General features: G+C 44.3%; 1 protein-coding gene and 1 pseudogene across 1 annotated transcript; one reads left to right on the top strand and one right to left on the bottom strand.

The window, feature by feature from the left end:
- Positions 1-1,557: 1,557 nt before the first annotated feature.
- Positions 1,558-23,217, bottom strand: MANSC1 (MANSC domain containing 1). The gene is made up of 4 exons (XM_066355543.1): positions 23,094-23,217; positions 17,033-17,360; positions 10,948-11,088; positions 1,558-2,903 (listed from the first exon to the last, which is right to left on the bottom strand). The coding sequence occupies exons 2-4, from the start codon at positions 17,253-17,255 to the stop codon at positions 2,023-2,025; spliced, it is 1,245 nt and encodes a 414-aa protein (XP_066211640.1). The 5' UTR covers positions 17,256-17,360; positions 23,094-23,217; the 3' UTR covers positions 1,558-2,022.
- LOC136389350 (guanine nucleotide-binding protein G(I)/G(S)/G(O) subunit gamma-5 pseudogene) lies at positions 13,665-14,042 on the top strand (annotated as a pseudogene).
- Positions 23,218-23,582: the final 365 nt, after the last annotated feature.

Here is a 23,582-nt window from a genome sequence, read left to right as displayed (position 1 = left end):
AGCCATAGGCTCTGTTCTTCAGGTGAAATATGGGAGGATATTTTTGAGCAGGGGAACCGCTGTAATCTTCTCCCTTGTACTAAGCTGTCATCTTCCTTGCCCACCAACCAAAGCAGAGAGCTCCTAAATCAGAGCACCCTTGTCTAAAAGGTTGGCTAGGCTAGTCACAGTGAGTTATTTAAAAGAAAGCAAATGCAGGCTTCCTTCCCTTCTGATCCCCGCTTGCAGCAGAGACAGCAATGTGAGAACAGCTACTCCACCTCTTAGAAGCTGGTCTTATGTCCAATGTTTCACCTGCAGTCCACATCCCTCCCTACAGTCACTGCCAGAGATTGGCCCCATGCACCTCTTATCCGGACTACCACTCCAACCTCCAGTCTGGGCTCCCCGTTGAGTTTCTGTCTCGAGAAAGACTGCATGCAGCAAGGTAGACAGGGAGCTCCAAGAGGAACAGAAGAAAACCATTACAAATATCCACAGAAAGCCTACTTTCCACAGTTCGATTCTGCTGACAAAAAGGGGAGATGTTTTAAAATTCTGAGGTCTTTAGTTACTAATCTGATACTGGCCTACAGGTGGTTATTCAAGAAATACTTGTTAAATTAAACTGATTCAAGGTTTTATTTATTCAACCTATTTAAAGCTATGTAAAACCCCTTGGAGATTTATGTCAAGCTGTTAAGTTGGAAAATTATGAAAAGTAACATGTTCAATAGACCAGATTTCCTCCTAATGAGCTTTATGAGCTTTAGTATAACCCAGAGGGAAGAGGGAGGGGTCCCAGAAGAGGGGATGGGGGAAGGAAGAGGTGAGGAGGAAAGAGGAGAAAAGCCTCTTTCAGTCTTCTCCTGCATTTGTCCCCCTCGTTATACTTATTAACCATCTACTGCCCTCTAGTGTTGTATAAAGTGCTCACCTGAATTCCATTTTAGCACCAGGAAGGGACCAAACCTCTTGTTTTGCAGATAAGCAACTTGAAGTCCAGATAGGTAAGGTGACAAACTAACCTAGGTGGCCTCCTGGCTTCTTAGTTACCCACTATAACTTGTCTGGCAAATTCTGTATATTAAAAGCATTTCTCAGACATTTCAATAACTAATCAATGAAAGTTATAACACGCTAATCATCACTGGATAAGAATTTTAAGTGCAATCTACATATTATTTCTAATATTATTCCAAATAAAACCAAAAAATGAGGGTTGGCTAAGTTTAGATACGGATTTATAAATAATATGGTTACATTTTAAACTTAGTAAAGTTTACAAAATGCCTATATTATTATTATTATTATTTAAGTTAACTAGACTAGGTCCAAAGTAGATTTGGCCACTTGTCAGAACTGATATGTCACTGTCTCCATGTAGAATTAATATTCTTCTGCTAGAATTCTCCCAAAGGAACTTCTTCTGCTCATTGATGGGAAAAGGGGGAGGTGGGTTGTCATTTTAATTCAGAACACATATTTTCTTCATTTAATCATTTTGCTGGTGGGAATAAACGGAAAGTTATCCAGCTGGGCATGTGACATACAAGAACATTACTGAGTAACAAAAGATTTATTCAAATATTTAATTGGGAGGAAGTACATCTGGAATACATTTTACGGAATACATATAAAAAAAGAAAGTAAATCCATTAGAATTAATATCACAAATAGTTGACTTTATCAGGAACTAGAAATATTAACAAACTTGAGCCTAAAATTCCTAACCACTTTTTTTTTTTGTTTTGCAAAAAAGCTGGTCATTTTTTGGTTTATTTTGCATAAAGTATATGGCAATATATTTTATTACTTTAGGTAGAGTTTTATTTTCAGCTAATATTTTAGCAATTGATCACATAAATTACCTAACTTGTTTTCTTTCTCCCCTTGGGGAAAAAAAAAAGCAAAACAAAGGAGGTAGGGGCATCTGTCTGTCTTCAAAATACTTCAGAAATCCTAAGATCAGTGAGTGAGCAGAAACCCACTATATTCGGGCTACTAGAAACTATGTGAATTAAGAGACATCTAGTTTTTTCCTTAGATGTCAACATAGATCCCATTGATCAAGTAATCCAGTCTCGAGTAACGTTTCCTGCGGAGAGATTCCAAGAGCATTCTGCCCAAAAGGAGGAGGCCGATCACGAGGAACAGAACACCGAAGACCAAGGTCCCAATGAGGAGCCACTTGTCAAACGGAAGGCCAGGCTGACTTTCTGGAACACTGCTCTGGGAGGAGCCGCCTGATCTGGTCTGCCCACTCTCCTGGGAAGCGGCTTTATTCATAGCGGAAGAATACACATTTGGCAAAAGACCTGTAGCAGGGTTACGGGCCTCCTCTGTGGTCAAAGTCAGGTTGGAAATTTCTCTCAAGGGCACCGTTTCTGGCGGGCCTCTCAAGTCTGTCGGTGCCTGAGAGGCGGGCGTTGGGACTGCTGTGGACAAGCTAGCTTGGGGTGTAGCCACAGCACGTGTCAAAACGGTGGAAGTGACTGTGGGAGGCTGCGAAGTGACTGTGGTGGCAGGCAAAGCTGTGGTGGCCACAGGTGGCTGAGAAGTCACAGATGGCATCATGGGAGCACTGGTGGCGAAGAGAAACACGGGCCCTGGAGTGGCAGAGAGGGTATGCAGAGAAGTCACAGCCGCTGTGCTGGGGAGTGCTGTCACTTTTTCAGGCAGAGGAACTATTTTTTGTTCCGAGAACTGTGAATTCTGAGAATAGCCTCTGTCTTTATAAGCTGGGAACTGTGTACTCACAGGACCAATCTTGAATAGTTCCTCCGAGTGAGCTGAGGCTCCGATCTTCTGAGAAAATGTGTGTCTCCATAAGACCTCAGTGGGCTTTGAATAGTCTGTCAGACGCGGGAGGATGGGAGTGGTTGCTTGGATTGGCAAATCAGGTTCGCCAAATGAAGGAAAATCTGAAAACATAAAGAAAACAAAAGGGAGACTTACATTTTGAAGGAAGGTTAAAAAAGATGATCGTCACCTGACCAGGCAGTGGCGCAGTGGATAGAGCGTCGGACTGGGATACGGGAAGACCCAGGTTCGAGACCCCGAGGTCGCCAGCTTGAGCACAGGTTCATCTGGTTTGAGCAAAAGCTCACCAGCTTGGACCCAAGGTCGCTGGCTCGAGCAAGGGGTTACTCAGTCTGCTGAAGGCCCGTGGTCAAGGCACATATGAGAAAGCAATCAATGAACAATTAAGGTGTCACAACGAAAAACTGATGATTGATGCTTCTCATCTTTCTCCGTTCCTGTCTGTCTGTCCCTATCTATCACTCTCTCTGACTCTCTGTCTCTGAAAAAAAAAAAAAAAGAGATGATCGTCCCAGTTTGTTCAATAAGTCCCCACACTGTTGATACTTGACATTTCACTGAAACTTGTGCAAAATGGAAAAATATGAATCGCTAGATCAGAACGACCAATGAGAGGAGGCAGAATCCAGGTGATGTGCTTTGACAACGGGGAAGAGGGAGCAGGTGGCAGGTCTGGTCTTTTCAGAAGGCACCGAGGCCAAGGCAGCTGATGACATTTTTCAATTAAAGAAAAAAGTTTCAGCACCACACTCAAGGGAGAGGTAATAAACCTGGTAGATTTAATTCTTCAAAGGTTAAAATATTAGCCTGACCGGGCAGTGGCGCAGTGGATAGAGCGTCGGACTGGGATACGGAGGACCCAGGTTCGAGACCCCAAGGTCGCCAGCTTGAGCGCAGGCTCATCTGGTTTGAGCAAAGCTCACCAGCTTGAGCCCAAAGTCGCTGGCTCGAGCAAGGGGTCACTCAGTCTGCTGTAGCCAACTCCCCCCCAGTCAAGGCACATATGAGAAGCAATCAATGAACAACTAAGGTGCCACAACGAAGAATTGATGCTTTTCATCTCTCTCCCTTCCTGTCTATCCCTCTTTCTGACTCTCTCTGTCACTAAATAAATAAATAAATAAAATTATAAAAATAAAAAAAAAGGTTAAAATATTAAAGCCAATGTCTTAGGTTCTGAGGAAAATGGGGCCATATTTGAAATCATGATGGCCGCACTGCTGACATAAAGGGCAGGAAATTACTCAGTCCTGAGTCCTACCGAAGAGGAACCACTGTCCTCGTCCATGAGGTTGAGAACTGTGCTCACCATCACACACACCACTTATCACAGCTCAAACTGCAAAGGTCGATTAAAGCAATCAGGACAGGGAATGGTCACTTGAACTGCTGCTCTGCTACTTAACCAATCATTTCACTTGGGTGAGAACTGTAGAAGACACAAGGAAAGAAGCAAAGGAATTTCCTAGCAGCCACTGATGAACTCTCCCGTTCTCTTTTCCCCTTCCTTCTCCAACTCCCCTCTGGGCCCGCTTCCAAGTGAGACCTCATTCCCTCCCCCCCCCCCCCCGTTTTTAAATACTTTTATTGATTTTACAAAGACAGGAGAGAAAGGGGAGCATGGAATGGGAAGTAACAACTCATAGTTGCTTCATGCTAGTTGTTCATTGCTTGCTTGCTGTATGTGCCTTGACCAGGGAAGCCCAGGGTTTCGAACTGGCAACCTTGACATTCCAGGCTGAAGGTTTATCCATTGGACCACAACAGGCCAGGCATCTCCCCTCTTAACAAACACACCCAGAGGCAACTTCAGATTTGGAATATCTGTGACCAACTCTCTAAGTGTCACACCTCTAAGAGGTTCTTTGGAACTGTCACTTATGAACTCATCTAAGACAGGGGTCTGCAGCCCAAATCTGGCTCATCCCCTGCCTTTGTATGGCCAGTGTGCTAGCAGTGGTGTCTACATTTTTTTTTTTACAGTGACAGAGAGAGAGTCAGAGAGAGGGATAGATAGGGACAGACAGGAATGAAGAGAGATGAGAAGCATCAATCATTAGTTTTTCATTGCGACACCTTAGTTGTTCACTGATTGCTTTCTCATATGTGCCTTGACCATGGGCCTTCAGCAGGCCGAGTAACCCCTTGCTCGAGCCAGCAACCTTGGGTCCAAGCTAGTGAGTTTTGCTCAAACCAGATGAGCCCGCGCTCAAGCTGGCGACCTCAGGGTCTCAAACCTGGGTCCAAAAAAAAAAACAACAAACCTGGGTCCACCGCTCTATCCACTGCGCCACCTCCCGGTCAGCCTCTACATTTTTAAGTGGTTAAAAAAAATAATAAAAAATAATATTTTGTGACACATGAAAATGACATAAAATTCAAATTCTAGTGTCCATAACATTTTACTGGCACACAAACGTGCTCCTTTCTTTATATACTGTCTGTCACTGCTTTCGAACTACAAGGACAGAGGTGATTAAGCATGACAAATTACGTGTGACACACTAAACCTAAAATACTGGCCTGAGAAGTGTGAGATAACTTATCCTTTGGCCCTTGACTAAAAAAGCTGGTGGACACCTACTCCAGGATATAGTACTTTACTCTAAAATAGAATTTATTTAGATGCCTGGAATTCCTCTTCCCTCCAACAATACTACAGAAAGAAGGGTTTCCACTGCAGGTGACATGTCCATAGACAAAGCCTCACCATGAGATAAACAGCAGGATCAGATATTTTTTTAAAAAAAGAGCAGGATTCAACACATTTCATTTTAAAGTAAAAAAAAAAAAAAAGCCTAAGTAAGTGCTCTGTGATATCAGAACTTAAATAAGGCCATTGACAAGAATGACCCAAACAGCTGTTTCTTCCGCAAGAATGCACGCTCATAAATAAAGCAAAGAAAGGGCTCATCCCATTTTCTGATAAGATTCAACTATTGGTGAAGATCCTAGAACCAGGCAAGGATCCTGCACACCTGCTCCCCTGACCTCAACCACTGAGGTTTGCCTTTGGGGCCTGGTGCTTTCTCTCAGTCGTGGAAAGAGGAGCCACAGAGGAAGCTGGGAAACAGCACTGTGCCCTCAACCCCTCTTTTGAGCTTCATTTCTAAGTGATTTCACTAAATAAAAAGCTTAAAGACTATTACTTGAAAACCAGCTGAGCAAACAGACTCCCAATATATTCTACTTCAGAATTCCCCTATTCTGGTCGTTGGTAGAAATATCCCATAAGCCAAAGGGGAAAAAAATGAAATGATGCCAAGCTGCAATGGTTTTATAGAATGAACAGAGTATAATGCCATCTTTCAAATTCAGTCTGTAAACATTAGTCAATCATTTACAGGAAATCAAGTTTATCCGGAAACACACCACCAAACAGGTATTTAATTTCACCCCAAACAGGAGGCGGGTAATTTACTTTTATGGGTAATTTCAATCCATCAACATGGGAAGATTCATGAATAGAATTACACACACAACTTGTAAATGTCCTATAGATATAAACAGTCCACTGCATACTGTGTCCAGGGTTGGATTCCCTTCGCACCTCGCTATTAATCAACCTGCTCTGGGCTGATGGCACCCCCTGGTGGCTGCCAGAGGAACTGTTTGATTCTAATTTCACCTCACTACCTTTACACTAGCCCTTAAAAGATTTATGCACACCCAAGTTCCATTTTCTCTCATTTCCACTGGTGTGTCCCAGCCACTGTTAACGTGTCTCTATACCCTTAAGTTAAACATTTTTTTCACGTAATTGAAAAACAACTGAATGTTTTTCACTGGAAATTTAAGGGAACTTGCTTATTTCTACACCTCAAACTTATTTTTTATGGTCTGAATCATATTCCCCATAGTGGAGTCAATCATGTTCTGGCAACTGGACATTTATGTGGCTTCTAGATTTTTTTATTTTTAGACTAATTATATAATAGTTTCCCAGCAATAGATTTTTTTTTTGTTTCGGCATTGTTTCTTTAGTACAGATTTTATGGAAGTAGAATTACTGGATTAAAATGATCGATATTAAAAAAAAAAAAACTTTCTTGAGAGAGTGAGAAGGATCAACTTGTAGTTGTTTCACTTTAGCTGTGCATTGACTGCTTCTTGTACATGCCTTGACCAGGTTTCCAACCTCGGGCTCAAGCTGAACCAATGGACCCCCTGCTGAAGCCAGCAACATTTGGGCTCAAGCCAGCGACCTTGGGCTTTCAAGCCAGAGACTTTTGGGTTTTCAAGCCAGGGACCTTTGGGCTCAAGCTGGCAACCTTTGGGATCATATTGATGATCCCATGCTCAAAACAGTGACCCTAACTCAAGCCAATGAGTCCCGTGCTCAAGCTCATGACCTCAGGGTTTCAAACCTGTGACCTCAGTGTTCCAGGTTGACACTCTATCCACTGTGCCACCACCAGTCAGGCTAAAATTACCTATATTTTTTAATATTCTGCTTTAATTATGAAATAGCTGATAGACCTAGGGAACACACACTGATAGTGGGAGAAAGGACAGGATGAAGAAGAGGTAGTGTGAAGGAATAGTGCAGGCAGAATGTGACGGTCCAAATCCCACGTGATGGGAGCTCCTGAAGGTGAGGAGCAAACGTTCCAATCCATGTCTTGAGCCCTGACCTCTCTAGAAACTCAGACTGACAAATCCAGTTCCTGCTGGACACCACCCCTCGGTGTCTAACAGGCTCTGCAATGCGCCAGATGATCAAGGAGGAACAGTGAGAAGCCATATCTACATCACACTGCAGGTCCCAGCATTTTCATACAGGCAGAAGTGAAGGAGCCACAGAGATCAGGGCAGCTCACTGAAGCTCCCACAAGGAGAGGAGGAGGACAAGATCCTGTCCATGAAAGGTCACTGAGTGTTTTGAGAAGCCTAATTTGTTATATGCCATAGTGTTTTTAAAAATTATTTCTTAAAAAAATTTTAATGGGCCCTGGCCGGTTGGCTCAGTGGTAGAGCGTCGGCCTGGCATGCAGGAGTCCCGGGTTCGATTCACGGCCAGGGCACACAGGAGAAGCACCCATCTGCTTTTCCACCCCTCCCCCTCTCCTTCCTCTCTGTCTCTCTCTTCCCCTCCCGCATCCAAGGCTCCACTAGAGCAAGGTTTCCCCGGGTGCTGAGGATGGCTCTGTGGCCTCTGCCTCAGGTGCTAGAATGGCTCTGATTGCAGCAGAGCAACGCCCCAAGATGGGTAGAGCATCGCCCCCTGGTGGGCATGCCGGGTGGATTCCGGTCGGGCGCATGTGGGAGTCTGTCTGCCTCCCTGTTTCCAACTTCAGAAAAAAAAATTTTTTTTAATGATTGATTTTAGAGAGAGAGGAAAAGAGAAGGGAGGGAGAGAGAAGGGGGGGAGAAAGGAGAGCATTCATTTGTTGTTCTACTTAGTTGTGCATTCACTGGTCACTTCTTGTATGTGCCGTGACTGGGGATCAAACCTGCAACCTTGGTATTTGGGGACAAGGCTTGAAACCAACTAAGTTAACCAAACAGGGCCAAAAAAATTATTATTTTTTAAATTGTGGTAAAATATACAATTTACCAGTTTAACTCCTTGTAAGTGTACAGTTCAGTGACACTGAGTATATTCACGCTGTTGTGCAACCATCACCATCCTCCATCTCAGAACATTTTTTATCTTGCAAAACTGGAACTTTATATCTTATGTGCCAGTTATTTTATACTTGGGCTCATATTGCTCTTTCGGAAGAATTTACACAAATAATCTGAGTAAAGGAATGTTTAATACATCAGGTTTTTCTGGTTCATGAACAAAACTCAGGCACAGCCCCAGCCAGGGGACAAAGCATTCAGTGCCCAGGTGCCTTGAGCAGTATCATTCTCCAAAGTTCTTTATGTTCAGCTAATACAATCGAGAGAGAGCCCTTGACTACACTTCCTCCTGCCCCCATAACCTTAATCCACTTCTCCAGTCTTCAGCTCAGTAGATAGTGCCACTGTCCATTTAGATACTCAAGATAAAACTAGGACTCAGCTTCAATCCTTGTCCCTCACATCCATGCCAGCAGCAAGTCCTGTCAACTGTACCTCTGAAGCAGCCCCCACAATTCCTCTCTCCAATTCCTCTACCACCTCCCCGGTCTACCATGCCACAGCCTTGCACGTGGATCTTGCCTCCACTCCCTACTCTGTCTTCCCACTCCCCGTTTTGCTGCTGGGACATTGCCCATTCCCAACACAGCAGTCACAGTGTGCTTTGAGAAATCACCTTCAAAACACCACGTTCCACGCCTGCTTAAGCTCCTCCAATAGCTTCCCATTACACACTTAAAATAAAACGCCCTACCTACCCTACCCTGGCTTACAAAACTGAATGTGATCTCTGTGCCTTTCTTACCTTGGGCATATCACTCTTTATGTACATCAGGGGTCCCCAAACTACGGCCCACGGGCCACATGCGGCCCCCTGAGGCCATTTATCCGGCCCCTGTCGCACTTCTGGAAGGGGCACCTCTTTCATGAGTGGTCAGTGAAAGGAGCATAGTTCCCATTGAAATACTGGTCAGTTTGTTGATTTAAATTTACTTGTTCTTTATTTTAAATATTGTATTTGTTCCCGTTTTGTTTTTTGTTTTTTTACTTTAAAATGAGATATGTGCAGTGTGCATAGGGATTTGTTCATAGTTTTTTTTATAGTCCGGCCCTCCAATGGTCTGAGGGACAGTGAACTGGCCCCCTCTGTAAAAAGTTTGGGGACCCCTGATGTACATGGTTCTCTGTGAGTCAGCCATCTGGGATACTGAAACAGGCTATTTCCTCTGTCTGGAACGTCTTCCCATGAACTTCTGACATCTGGGTCCCTACTGTTCAGATCTCATTTTAAGTGTTACTTCTTCACAGCTGCTTCCTCTGGTCATCTAATCCAGAGGGCCACGCAGGGATTATCTATTACATTATCTTAGCTCAACTATCTGCATAGCACTTGTAATATATTTTTCTTGATTACTTATTTATTATGGTTATTGTCTCTGTCTCTCTTAAAATGTAAGTTTCAGAAGCCAGGGCCTTGTTTTCTATGTCTAGTGTGGTATCCTTGCATTCCGAGGGTGTAAAAAGTGCTTGGCACACAGGAGATACTAAATAATACTTGCTGCTTATTGAATAAAGAAAATAATATTAATAATCAAGGGTATAATGACAAAAACTTCCAAGGAAATTTGATACTGGAAGCATTTCATCCTGAAAAATTAACAAGTCAAATTCTCACCAAGATGTATCCAAATAATTATATTATTATTTTCTGTATTCTGAACAAATATATAAATTCCATGTGCACGGAGACTGTATTTCCAATGGCTTGGACATGGCAGATGCTCAATTAATATTTTTGAATGAACTTCTCTCTAGGTCTACACAACAAACTCCACTGTAAAATGTGATTATAAAAGAATTCTAACCAAATGACAAACATACTAGAATTCTGTATATTCACTTAGGTCTGAACCCTTTCAGAACAGAAAACCTGTACACTTATTCCAGTGCTATTGATATTGTTGTAAAGAGGTGTTTCAAAATGTTTTTATGAAAGATCTGTGCACCTGTTGTTTCTTTTATTTATTTATTTATTTTTTTAGGTGAGAGGAGGGGAGACAGTGAGGCAGACTCCTGCATGCCCTGACCCAGATCCACCCAGCAACCCCACTATGGACCGATGCTCAAGTATGAGGCTATTTTTAGTACCTGAGGCCGATGTGCTCCAAAGGAGCTATCCTCAGTGCCTGGGGCCATGCCCCAACCAATTGAGCTACTGGCTGCAGGAGGGGAAGAGGGAGATAAGGGGGGAGGGGGGATTAAGTCACTTCTCCTGTGTGCCCTGACTGAGAATTGAACTTGGGATGTCTATACATTGGGCCGATGCTCTACATGAGCCACTGGCCAGGGCCACCTTTTTTATCTTATGAAGGTAAAAACAAAACAAAATACTATTGTTGAGAGGTCTTTCACTGAAAAAGAGCTGTTTAGTTTAAAAGTTGAATTTTAAATCATGAGATTTTTCTGGTGACCGCATTTGGCAGTTTTACTTAAGACTCTTTGGTAGAAAATCTCTCATGTAAACCATACCATTAAATAATTCCAATCAAAAAAGAAAAAGAATAATGTTCTTATTACCTCTAAGTATCCTGTAAGTCGTAAGTCCCTTGGCTGGTTTCAGTGGACAGGCTTCCTCACTGGGACAGAAAAATAAGTAGCAGTTGGGTTGTCTGGTTGTTTTCCGTGTGTCAAAGATCATCAAGTTACACGCTTTGTCCCCTGCAATGAAAGGCTTCATAAGCATTACTTTGAACAGGATTTGCTAAAGAATACGGCAAGCAAGAAGAACTTCACATCAAGTTCTGGTGTCCACACAAACACCTTTTTTTAAATATATATATTTTAGATTTTATTTATTCATTTTAGAGAGGACAGAGAGAGAGAGAGAAGAGGAGAGGAGCAGGAAGCATCACTCCCATATGTGCCTTGACTGCGCAAGCCCAGGGTTTCGAACCAGCAACCTCAGCGTTCCAGATCGATGCTTTATCCACTGCGCCACCACAGGTCAGGCTACATAAACACTTTTGTTCACTTGCTTGATGCCACTAAATCATTACCTTTTCCTTAGTTTAGTCACTTGAAGCAATGTTTAAAGACACTGCATTTAAAAATCTGAAGTAAGGTAATTTAATCAAAACCAATTTTTAACCCTTTGAGTAGAACATTCATGTACACCCTCATGCCTCCTAATCATCCAGAGTATGATCGTACATGTATGTCTTTAAACTTGTTAACTCATGAGCTAATTTATGTTAGCTCAAAGATGGTATGACAAAAGAGAGGTCAACATGCTAACTACAGTTCATGAGGACTTGATGACTGAAACTGGCAGTGATCACACTACTGGGCAAAGCATCACCAAGCCACTGAGTGTGGTTAGGGATAATGAGAATATGGGCTTGACTGACAGGCTGATGTGCAAATAAGTTTCACAGGAAATGTAAGAAAAACCATGAAATGGTTTATAAAACTTTTCATGAAATTGACATTGCTGTTTTGAACTCATACATTGTGTACCAGATGAAGACCAGAAGAAGACCACAGCTATATGACTTCAGACTGAAGCTCATTGATCAGCTTCTGGAGTTTGTGAATGAGAGGAAATCACCCAGAGGAGGCCGACCATCGTCAGTAGGAGAGACACCTTCGTCTTTCAGGGCGTCACTTCCCAAAGCCAGTCCCTGCAACAGCCTCAAAGCATAAGCCACAACGAAAATGCTCCGCACATCAGCACACTACAAGAGGGGACGTAAACGGAGGGACACAGGGTGGTGTGCATTGAACGTAACAAATCACTTTGCCTGCAACCATGTTTTGAGAAATACCACAGTTTAAAAAAATATTTTATTTATTTATTATTATTATTTTTATTGTACTTTTCTGAAGCTGGAAACGGGGAGAGACAGACAGACAGACTCCCGCATGCGCCTGACCGGGATCCACCCGGCATGCCCACCAGGGGGCGATGCTCTGCCCCTCCAGGGCGTCGCTCTGTTGCGACCAGAGCCACTCTAGCGCCTGGGGCAGAGGCCAAGGAGCCATCCCCAGCGCCCTGGCCATCTTTTGCTCCAATGGAGCCTCGGCTGCGGGAGGGGAAGAGAGAGACAGAGAGGAAGGAGAGGGGGAGGGGTGGAGAAGCAGATGGGCGCTTCTCCTGTGTGCCCTGGCCGGGAATCGAACCCGGGACTTCTGCACGCCAGGCCAACGCTCTACCACTGAACCAACCGGCCAGGGCCCACAGTTTGAAAAATTTTTTATCGTAAGCGAATAAATAAAAATACCTATAAATTGTCCTAAGAATATCATCATATGCGAGTACATATTTGAGATTCTGCTAATAACAATACTTCTTTATTTACAGATAGGAAGTATATGAGAATTGCATGAAATAACAAAAATTTGTATTTAAAAAATGTGTAAGGCAACATTAATAAAAGGCAAATGCAAGGTTCCATTGGAGCAAAGATGGCCCGGGCGCTGGGGATGGCTCCTTGGCCTCTGCCCCAGGTGCTAGAGTGGCTCTGGTCGCGGCAGAGCGACGCCCCGGAGGGGCAGAGCATCGGCCCCTGGTGGGCGTGCCGGGTGGATCCCGGTCGGGCGCATGTGGGAGTCTGTCTGACTGTCTCCCTGTTTCCAGCTTCAGAAAAATAAAAAAAAATAAATTAAAAAAATAAAAGGCAAATGTATGTTCTTGTTTCCATAAATTGGTTATCAAACAAACATGATTTTAAGTTAAACTGGAACTGGAACAAATTTCATTTTTTTTCCCTTTTATTTTATTTTTTTTATTTTTCTGAAGCTGGAAACGGGGAGAGACAGTCAGACAGACTCCCGCATGCGCCCGACCGGGATCCACCCGGCACGCCCACCAGGGGCGACGCTCTGCCCACCAGGGGGCGATGCTCTGCCCCTTCGGGGCCTCGCTCTGCAGCGACCAGAGCCACTCTAGCGCCTGGGGCAGAGGCCAAGGAGCCATCACCAGCGCCCGGGCCATCTTTGCTCCAATGGAGCCCTGGCTGTGGGAGGGGAAGAGAGAGACAGAGAGGAAGGGGGGGGGGTGGAGAAGCAAATGGGCGCTTCTCCTATGTGCCCTGGCCGGGAACCGAACCCAGGTCCCCCGCACGCCAGGCCGACGCTCTACCGCTGAGCCAACCGGCCAGGGCCAACAAATTTCATTTTTTGAAAAAAAAACAAAACTCACTCCTGAGTTTTTTGGGTCAGTGAGCATGAAAAAACTCACTACTCAAAAGGTTAATAGTACAATTCATTCTTTAGAAATAAGCCTTCCGGCCCCGCCATCTGGCCTCGCGGACTTGCCATCCACCGACCCACTACCAACAAATCTGCCCGACTCTCGCGTGCACCATGTCTGGTTCCTCCACTGTCACCGCTATGAAGAAAGTAGTTCAACAGCTCCGGCTGGAGGCCCAGCTCAACCCCGTGAAGGTTTCCCAGGCTGCTGCAGATTTGAAACAATTCTGTCTGCAGAATGCACAACATGACCCCCTGTTGACTGGAGTATCTTCAAGTACAAATCCCTTCAGACCCCAGAAAGTCTGTTCTTTTTTGTAGTGAAATTAATCTTTGAAGGTGTTCTAAATCACTTTTCATAGCTGGAGAATATTCAAAGAGACCGAAATATGAAGCCTGTACAAAAAGCTTATTCCTGTAACACGTGCTATACTACACAAAACTTCTGTCAGTCCTTCACATCTACCTCTCTGAATTTTCACGAATTTCTGTTTCACAAGGGTAATTATTTTATATACACTGGCAGCAGCAAATAAAATACTTATAAAAGTAAAAAAAAAGAAAGAAAGAAAGAAGCCTTCCACTCACTAATACATCCACCAAAATAGACATAGAAATGCTGACTTTGCAGTCTTTACACAACTCACAGTTGAGCTGGGCCTTAACAAATGGATCTAACCCCAAGTTATATGCGACATTTTGTGTCCTTTGTGTTTATGGGTATTTTTCCATGGTTAGAAGCAAATTAAATTATCAAAGTACTTTTTGAGCCCTAAATATTAAAAAAAAACATTGCCCAATAAATGAGGAAAAAGCGTGAGATCCACCACCTGAGACCCACCATTATCTCTGCTTACACTCCAGGAGTGAGGAACTAACAACTCACAGTCCTTTTGCTTAGGGAATAAAGCAGCACACCCTCATTGCTTACTAAACGCCCATCATGGAACTGAAGAGAAATGCTCAGCTTCCTGTACTGCCAGAAAATACCCACACAGCACACAGTCCTGTTTGCAGGTGAAGTTTCTATTTCACATAAATGTTAATATAACATTGAAAGAAAAACTAGAAATTTAAAGGAAATCTCTTTATTTCCATAAGTCACATCTAAAAAGAGTGTCTAATAGCACACTGCTTAATTTGAGAAAACCACAGAATGTTTTTTTTCCCTCCTAACAGCAAATGTGTGGTGTCTTTTCCACACTAATTCTCCGGTTCTCTGATTTTCCTACACCATCTGGGTGTCTTACAATGCCACTCAATTCCGAATGTCAGACTCCACAGGATATTGGCTTTTTCAGCCCATCAGGATTGCCTTCACTTTAGATGCCAACTTGGCTACAAATTCTGATTCCTACAACCCCCAATGCCAGCTTCCATAACTGCTAGAAGTACTCACAGAACAGTAGGAAAATGCTATACTTACTGTCAGTTCATTATAAAGGAGTCAAATGAACAGGCAGATGAAAGGTACATAGGGAGAGGTCCAGGAAGGGTCCCGAGCACAGGATCCTCAGTCCCCATGGAGCTGGAATGCCACCTTCCCACCACATGGGTGTGTTCACCAAGATGGAAGCTCTCAGAACTCATCGTTCAGGGTGTTTTATGGAGGTTTCAACATAGGCATAATTGATCAAATCATTGGCCACTGGGGACAGAATTTAACCTCCAGCCCTTCTTCCCTACTCAGGGGTGGGTGGTATGGTAGAGCTGAAGATTCCAAGCTTCTAATCAAGGCTTGGTCTTTCTGGTGACCAGCCCATCCTGAAGCTACCTAGGACCCATCTGAGTCCTTTCATTAGCATCAATTCAGGGGTGGTTGAAAGGAGCTCATTATGAACAACGAAAGAGTTCCTATGCTCAGGGAATTCCAAGGGTTTTGGGAGGTCTGCCAGGAACTAGGGACAAAGACCATATATATTTTTTCCTTCCTCCCTTCCTCCCTCCCTCCCTTCCTTCCTCCCTCCCTTCTCTCCCTTCCTCTTTCCTTCCCTCATTTCCTCCCTTTCTTCCATCCCACACCATTATAGAAAGAAAAGGAAGTAAAGATCTAAGAGAAAGCAGGATTTTGTTGGCTAATAAACAAGTAAGAATCACTAGTCCAGAACTTACTAGCTTTCTAGGCTCTGAGGGCAAGGGTTTATCCATCTTATTCACTGTTTTATCTCCAGCAAGGCATTAGGTGCTCAATAAATTCAGTGTTTTTTCACTTAGGGAATTAGGGCAGGTTCATAAACAACTGAAAAGCAACCATTTCTCCACTTAGATATATACTTCTCTTTTCAGGTAATAGACTTGAAGCCTGAAATTTGCAAAGGCGTAGTTTAAACCTGGGGCCTCAGTTTCCTTCAGTGTCATATGAACGGTCAGACTAAATGACTTCCCAGGTCCCTAAGAGTCCTAAAAGTTTCGATCAGTGGCCAGTGGCTTCCTGACTTACCTTACACCACCAGCTCCAGGAAAGGGTGACAAAATGGAGAGTCTGTTCTTCCACTTAAAAATCAAATGCTGGCCCTGGCCAGTTGGCTCAGTGGTAGAGTGTTGGTCTGGCGTGTGTGTGTCCTGGGTTCGATTCCTGGCCAGGGCACACAGGAGAAACACCCATCTGCTTCTCCCCACCTCCCCCTCTCGCTTCTCTCTCTCTCTCTCTCTCTCTCTCTTTCTTCTCCTCCCCTCCTGCAGCCATGGCTCAGTTGGAGCGAATTGGCCCCAGGTGTTGAGGATGGCTCCACAGCACTAAAACATGGCTCTGGTCGCAATGGAGCAAGGGCCCTAGATGGGCAGAGCATTGCCCCTTAGTGGGCTTGCCAGATGGATCCAGGTCGGGGCGCATGCAGGAGTCCATCTCTCTGCCTTCCCTCCTCTCACTATAAAAAAAAAAAGATATAAAAAAAAATCAAATGCTGATTTTCCTATGGTATTAGTTAGGAATTTTTCTGTCTAGACTCCCTTTCTCTGTTTAAATGTTCTTTGTAAAATCACACTGTATTGCAACACTCCATGGCGACCGCAGCTAAGCATTTAAATAGCATTTTTGTTTCAATATCCTAGAAGCGATCCTGGCTGAATGGCTCGCTTGGCTGGAACATTGTTTTGCAATGCAGAGGTGGCTGGTTCAGTCCTTGGCTGGGGAACATACAGAAACTGATCGATATCCTAGAAGCGTGTGAGAACCTAACATGGGTGATTCTCAACCTTTTTATACCAAAACACCTCACACACTCATCAGTAACTTTGACTCAGCTGAGGGGAGGGGAGGGCACACTTGTAGAACATTCCCTAGGTGATTCTGTCTGTCACCCACTTTTCTACTCCATTGAGAATCTGTAGTATGAACTACTGAGCCATGTCAACCAGCTAACGATGTCACAAAACACATGGAATAAAGGGTTGTCAAGGGACTATTACTTACCTGATATGTTTTTTGTTGAACAACAAGAATTAATGCAGTCTTCTTGAGTTAATGTATGTATGGGCTCGTTTCCTCTGATTCCCTTAGTGAGAGATGACTGGATGTCAATTACAACATTTTCTAGACTCTGGGTAAGACAATTATGACTGGCAGACACCCTTACTGTCAGGGAACAAATGATTACAAAAGTGTAGGTCAAGCTCTGTTCTTCCCCAAAGAACATTTTAAACTTCAGTATAGTTTTAGTCTTCAAAGGTCAAGGATAACACTTCTTCTGGTCTTGGCTGGTTTTGCTTCAAGAAGCTTGCACAGATCATAGGATTGCTCTCTAGAACAAAAAGAAAATCATCAATGAGTTTTGCTTTTTTAAAAATTGATTTTAGAGAGAGAGAGAAAAAAGAGGGGGGAGAGCAGGAAGCATCAACTCATTGTTGCTTCCCATATCTGTCATGACCAGGCGAGCCCAGGGTTTCAAACTGGCGACCTCAGTGTTCCAGGTCGATGCTTTATCCACTGTGCCACCATAGGTCAGGCAGTTTTGTTTCTTTTAGTAAATCTAGAAGAGATACATTTCATTTCCTTTAAGTCAATGTAAATCATCCAAAAATAGGTGATTTATAATAGGGCAAAAATAAACAAGTATTTTTATTCATTTCACTTTTAAAAGGCTTAAGACAACCTTTTTTTTTTTTTTTTGTATTTTTCTGAAGCTGGAAACGGGGAGAGACAGACAGACTCCCGCATGCGCCCAACCGGGATCCACCCGGCACGCCCACCGGGGGTAACGCTCTGCCCACCAGGGGGCGATGCTCTGCCTCTCCAGGGTGTCGCTCTGTTGCGACCAGAGCCACTCTAGCGCCTGGGGCAGAGGCCAAGGAGCCATCCCCAGCGCCCTGGCCATCTTTTGCTCCAATGGAGCCTCGGCTGCGGGAGGGGAAGAGAGAGACAGAGAGGAAGGAGAGGGGGAGGGGTGGAGAAGCAGATGGGCACTTCTCCTGTGTGCCCTGGCCGGGAATCGAACCCGGGACTTCTGCACACCAGGCCGACGCTCTACCACTGAGCCAACCAGCCAGAGCCCCCCCCTTTTTTTTAATTCAGTGAGAGGAGGGGTGGCAGAGAGACAGACACCCCACATGTGCCCCAACCAGGATCCACCTAACAAGCCCACTAGGGGGCGATGCTCTGCCCATCTAGGGTGTTGCTCCATTGCTCAGCAACTGAGCTCTTCTTAGTGCCTGAGGTGGAAGCCATGGAGCCATCCTCAGCCCCCGGGGCCAACTCGCTACAATCAAGCCATGGCTGCAGGAGGGGGAGAGAGGGAGAGAGTGAGAGAAGGAGAGAGGGAGGGAGGGAGGGAAAGAGAGAGAGAGAGGGAGAGGGAGGGAGAGAGAGAGAGAGAGAAGCGAGAAGGGGAAGGGTGGAGAAGCAGATGGGCGCTTCTCCTATGTGTCCTGACTGGGAATCAAACCCAAGACATCCACACACTAGGCTGATGTTCTACCACTAAGACAACCGACCAGGGACAAGACAACCTTTTGTTAAAAACTTGGCAAAGAACTAATAAACTCAAACACATATATCATCCTATCATTGCTTAAAAGCTGTGAAAAAAGAGGTATAAACACTAGCCCTGCCTCTGAGTTCTAAAGGGAGAGTACACAAAATCCCTAGTCATTCATGAGCAGTGATAATAGGTTTGGCCATATTTCCTTTCTCAGTAGTAACAATTAACATTTTTAAATCACCTACTGGGTGGTAGGGAGTGTGCCAAGAAATTTACATAGATTGTCTTATTTAATTTTAACACCAGCTCTGCCAAAAAAAAAGAAAGAAAATAACTATTATTTTCCTCATTTTATAAGGAAAATGACACTGCCTTTCTTATTGTTTCTTCTCTGTAAGTATCAAACCAGAGACTAGTAACCCTAATAATCTAATTTGAGGAATTAGCCAGTCAGCAGAGGGTATATTCAGGCTCAGTTGAAGAAAACTTTAAGGGCAGGTGTTTTTTTTTACATTGCTAAAACACAAAATTCACACTATTATAATGCTAACTCCACTGGTAAGCTGGTTCTTCTAGGAAAAATAGAAATAAATGTTACCCTGGCTATGCAATATCATAAACTATCCTCACCTACTCACCCCAACATTTCCAGAATGCAAATTATTTACTGAATGATAGTCTAGAGCAGAATTACTGCTTCTTTAATTTGGGAGGTGGGTAATGAACCCTTTGGTAGCCTGGTGAAGTTTAAGATCTGTTCTGAGAGACATGTTTTAAAATGCATAAAGTGAAATATAAAGAATTACCAAAGGGAGCCAGTTATATTGAAATATAATTATTAGTTTGTTAAATAAGCCTACAAAGCTCTGATGAAATAAATCAAAGAAGATCTAAATAAATGAAGAGCTGTCCCATATTCATCAATATTGTTAACATGTCAGTTCTTTCCTAATTGATCTATGGATTCAACACAATCCCAATTAAAATCTCAGCAAGTTATTTTGTGGGTCTCAATAATATAATTCTGTAGTTTACATGGAAATGCAAAAATGCCCAGAATAACCAACACAATGTTAAAGAATCAAGTTGGACACTACCCAACTTCATAATCAAGACAGTGTGGTGTTGCCTGACCAGGCAGTGGCGCAGTGGATAGAGCATCAGACTGGGACGCAGAGGATCCAGGTTCTAAACCTCGAGGTCACTGGCTTGAGCATGGGCTCATCCGGTGTGAGCATGGGGTTGCTGGCTTGAGCATGGGATCATAGACATGATCCCATGGTTGCTGGCTTAAGCCCAAAGGTCGCTGGCTTGAACCCAAGGTCGCTGGCTTGAGCTAAGGGTCACTCACCCTGCTGTGCTCCCCCCCCCAGGTCAAGGTACATATGAGAAAGCAGTCAATGAACAACTAAGGAGCATCAATGAAAAACTGATGCTTCTCATCTCTCTCTCTTTCTGTCTGTCCCTATCTGTCCCTCTCTCTGATTCTCACTGTCTCTGAAAAAAAAAAAAAAGAAAAAGAAATGACAATGTGGTGTTGGTAAAAGAATGGACAGATGGATCAATAGAACGGAAGAGAGAGCCCAGAAATAAACCCATAAAAATATAGTCAACTGACCTTTGACAAAGAAGCAAAGACAGTGCAATGGAGAAAGTATAGTTTTAGTAAAAATGGTGCTGGAATGCCTGAATATTCACATGCAACCCCCCCCCCAAAAAACAAACAAACAAAAAAAAAAAACAAGGGCCTTTTAGCCCTCACAAAAATGAACTCAAAATAGATCTTAAGTCTAATTGTGAAATGCAAAACTGTCAAACTCCTAGATTATACCTGACCAGGCAGTGGCACATTGGATAGAGTGTTGACCTGGGATTCAGAGAACCCAGGTTAAAAACCCCAAGGTCACTGGTTTCAGAACGGGCTCATCTGGCTTGAGTGTGGACTCACCAGCTTGAATATGGGGTCGCTGGTCTGAGCATGGGATCATAAACATGACCCCATGGCCACTGGCTTGAGCCCAAAGGTCGCTGGCTTAAAGCCCAAGGTCACTGGCTTGAGCCCAAGGTCGCTGGCTTGAGCAAGGGATCACTGGCTCTGCTGCAGCCCCCTCATCCCTCCACCTCTGTCAAGGCACATATGAGAAAGCAATCAATGAACGAAGGTGCCACAGTGAAAAATAGATGTTTCTCATCTCTCTCCCTTCTTATCTGTCTGTCCCTCCCTCTCCCCCCCCTCTCTAAAAAAATAATAATAATCTCCTAGATTATAACATAAGAGAATATCTTTGTGAATTTAAGACTAGGCAATGAGTTTTTATATACAACACTAAAACCACAATACATGAATGAAAAAAATGATAAACTGGAGTTTATTAAAATTAATAACTTCCCTGTGCAAGACAGTGTTAAGAGAACAAAAAGACAAGCCAGACTAAGAGAAAATATTTGTAAAACACGTATCTGATAAAGGGCTGGTAGCTAAATATACCAAAAAACTTAAAACTTAGCAATAAGAAAACAAACAACCCAATTAAAAATGGGGCCCTGGCCAGTTGTCCAGTGCTTAGAGTGTCGGCCCGACATGCAGATGCCCCAGGTTCGATCCCCAATCAGGGCACAGGTGAGAAGCAACCATCTGCTTCTCTTCTTTCTCCCCCATCACTCCCTCTTCCTCCCTTGCAGCCAGTGGGTTGATAGGTTCAAGTCTTGGCCTGGGGCGCTGAGGATAGCTTGTTGATTTGAGCATCTGTCCCAGACAGGAGTTGCTGGGTGGATCTGATTGAGGCACATGCTTTCTCTCTCCCCTCCTCTCACTTAAAAACAAAACAAAAAACAAACAAAAAAAATAGGCAAAAGACAAAAACCTGCATGGGAGTATTTGTAGTAACTTCATTCACAATTACCCAAAACTGGAAGGAACCAAAATGTCCCTCAATTGATGAATGGATAAACAAACTATGGTACACCCATACAATGGAATATTATTCAGCAATAAGAAGAAACAAACTAACAAGCCACAAAAAGATACAGAGAGGAATCTTAATTGCATATTGCTGAGTGAAAGAAACCAGTCTGAAAGGTGTAATTCCAATATGACATTCTGGAGAAAGCAAAACCTCACTGACAAAAAAATCAGTGGAGCTCAGGACATTTTTACCACAGTGAAACTATTCTATGACATTGTAATGACAGGTACATAGCATTGTTTTTACTGGTGGCAAAACTGCTACCTTTAACACTGATGGCTTTTGCCTACACACCTCTTAAAGGAAATGCTACATTTCAGTTAGAGATAGCAAAATAATACATTTTCCCACCGAAGTTCACAGACTTTCTGAAAACTATCCATGGTCTGCCCCGGCAGAAGTTAACTTTTTATGTTGTCACATTTTGCAAGTCTTTTTTTTCTAGCTCTAAAGAAAACAAAACAGGAACAAGAAAGGAAAACCAGGCCAACGCTTTCCTTTGGATGGATTCTGACAGAATTCTCCTGAAGCTCTTGCTACTAAACTTGAACTATGCAAGGGGAGGGGCTGTGTTCTCAGGTGTGCAACATGTTTATAGCTCCTAGACAGAGAGAAATACGAAAGAGTATTTGTCATTAAAAATACTCAACAATTGGCCCTGGCCGGTTGGCTCAGCGATAGAGCGTCGGCCTGGCGTGAGGGGGAACCGGGTTCGATTCCCGGCCAGGGCACATAGGAGAAGCATCCATTTGCTTCTCCACCCCCCCCCCCCTCTCTGTCTCTCTCTTCCCCTCCCGCAGCCAAGGCTCCATTGGAGCAAAGAAGGCCCGGGCGCTGGGGATGGCTCCTTGGCCTCTGTCCCAGGCGCTAGAGTGGCTCTGGTAGGCAGAGCAACGCCCCCGGAGGGGCAGAGCATCGCCCCTGGTGGGCGTGCCGGGTGGATCCCGGTCGGGCGCATGCGGGAGTCTGTCTGTCTGTCTCTCCCCGTTTCCAGCTTCAGAAAAATACAAAAAAAAAAAAAAATACTCAACAATTATTAAAGTAATCTTCTAGGCCATTATTATTTAGGCCTTAAAGATATAAAGTCGAATTGAATCTTGCTGAAAGATGGAGGGAAAAGGATACAAGTGGAGAGAGGGGAAGCACCTGAGCCCTGAGCTTTAGTGTCTGCTAACTATAGACAAACATGTTTATGCCACGATGTCAAATACAAAACTGGAAATCGTTTTACTCAGAGCATAATCTAATCTATCAACACACACACATTGAGTATTAGACAATTAGTAGGTTCGCTAATGAATACAGGACACAAATCATACCAGAATAAAAATCGTAAAATATCCCTTCCTTTGAGGACATGTATGTCGCTCACTAAACTATTCTTCTGTCTGTACTGATGACGACGCGGAGCCTGTCATTTATGACAGGTGCCTCTGCCCTGCCTGGAAAGACCCTCTGGGACACCGCAGCGCCAGGAAGATTCGGGTCAGCCTTTCTTTGCCCCCAGCCTGGTCCTCCACTTGCCCCCGGCAAGGAGGGGTGGCGACTCTGCCTGGGGTGGGTCGGGAAGGGAGGGCTGGAAAGCCTTTACCTGGCGGCCAGGGGAGCTGGGAGATGGCTCCGACGAGCTCGCGGGGAAGCCGAGGCGAATCCGTGGGACCGTCTCGGTGAGGATGGCGGGGGATGCTCCGCACGTCCCTCCCGGTCCAACTGGTTTGTGGTTCGCAAGTTCCTGCTTCCGTTGCAACTGTGGAAAGTTTGAGGGGGAAGGGCACATTCCTGCCCTGCAACCCGGAGCTGCTTCCCAGCTGTTGCGAGCGCGCTCCTCCCTGTACAGACACAGACGCGAGCCTCTCGCAGCGGTGGCTTCTACTCCTGGTGGCCGCGCTGAGCCCGGGGAGAGCGCGCTGGTCCCACTCGTCCCCGCGCTCACCGAGGGCCAAGGGCGCGGTGAGGGCCCGTGAGCGCAGGCGTGACCCTCATGGTTGCCTGAGAGTCTGCAGCTGCGCCTTCTCATTTCCTGGGGCCAGAGAACGCGCATATACACGGGATGAAAGTTAAACTACCAAAACGTATATAC

The sequence above is a fragment of the Saccopteryx leptura genome, chromosome 1, assembly GCF_036850995.1.
Source record: "Saccopteryx leptura isolate mSacLep1 chromosome 1, mSacLep1_pri_phased_curated, whole genome shotgun sequence".
Taxonomy (NCBI): domain Eukaryota; kingdom Metazoa; phylum Chordata; class Mammalia; order Chiroptera; family Emballonuridae; genus Saccopteryx; species Saccopteryx leptura.
The sequence above is the reverse complement of the archived record's forward strand: the minus strand, read 5'-3'. Positions and strand labels throughout refer to the sequence as shown.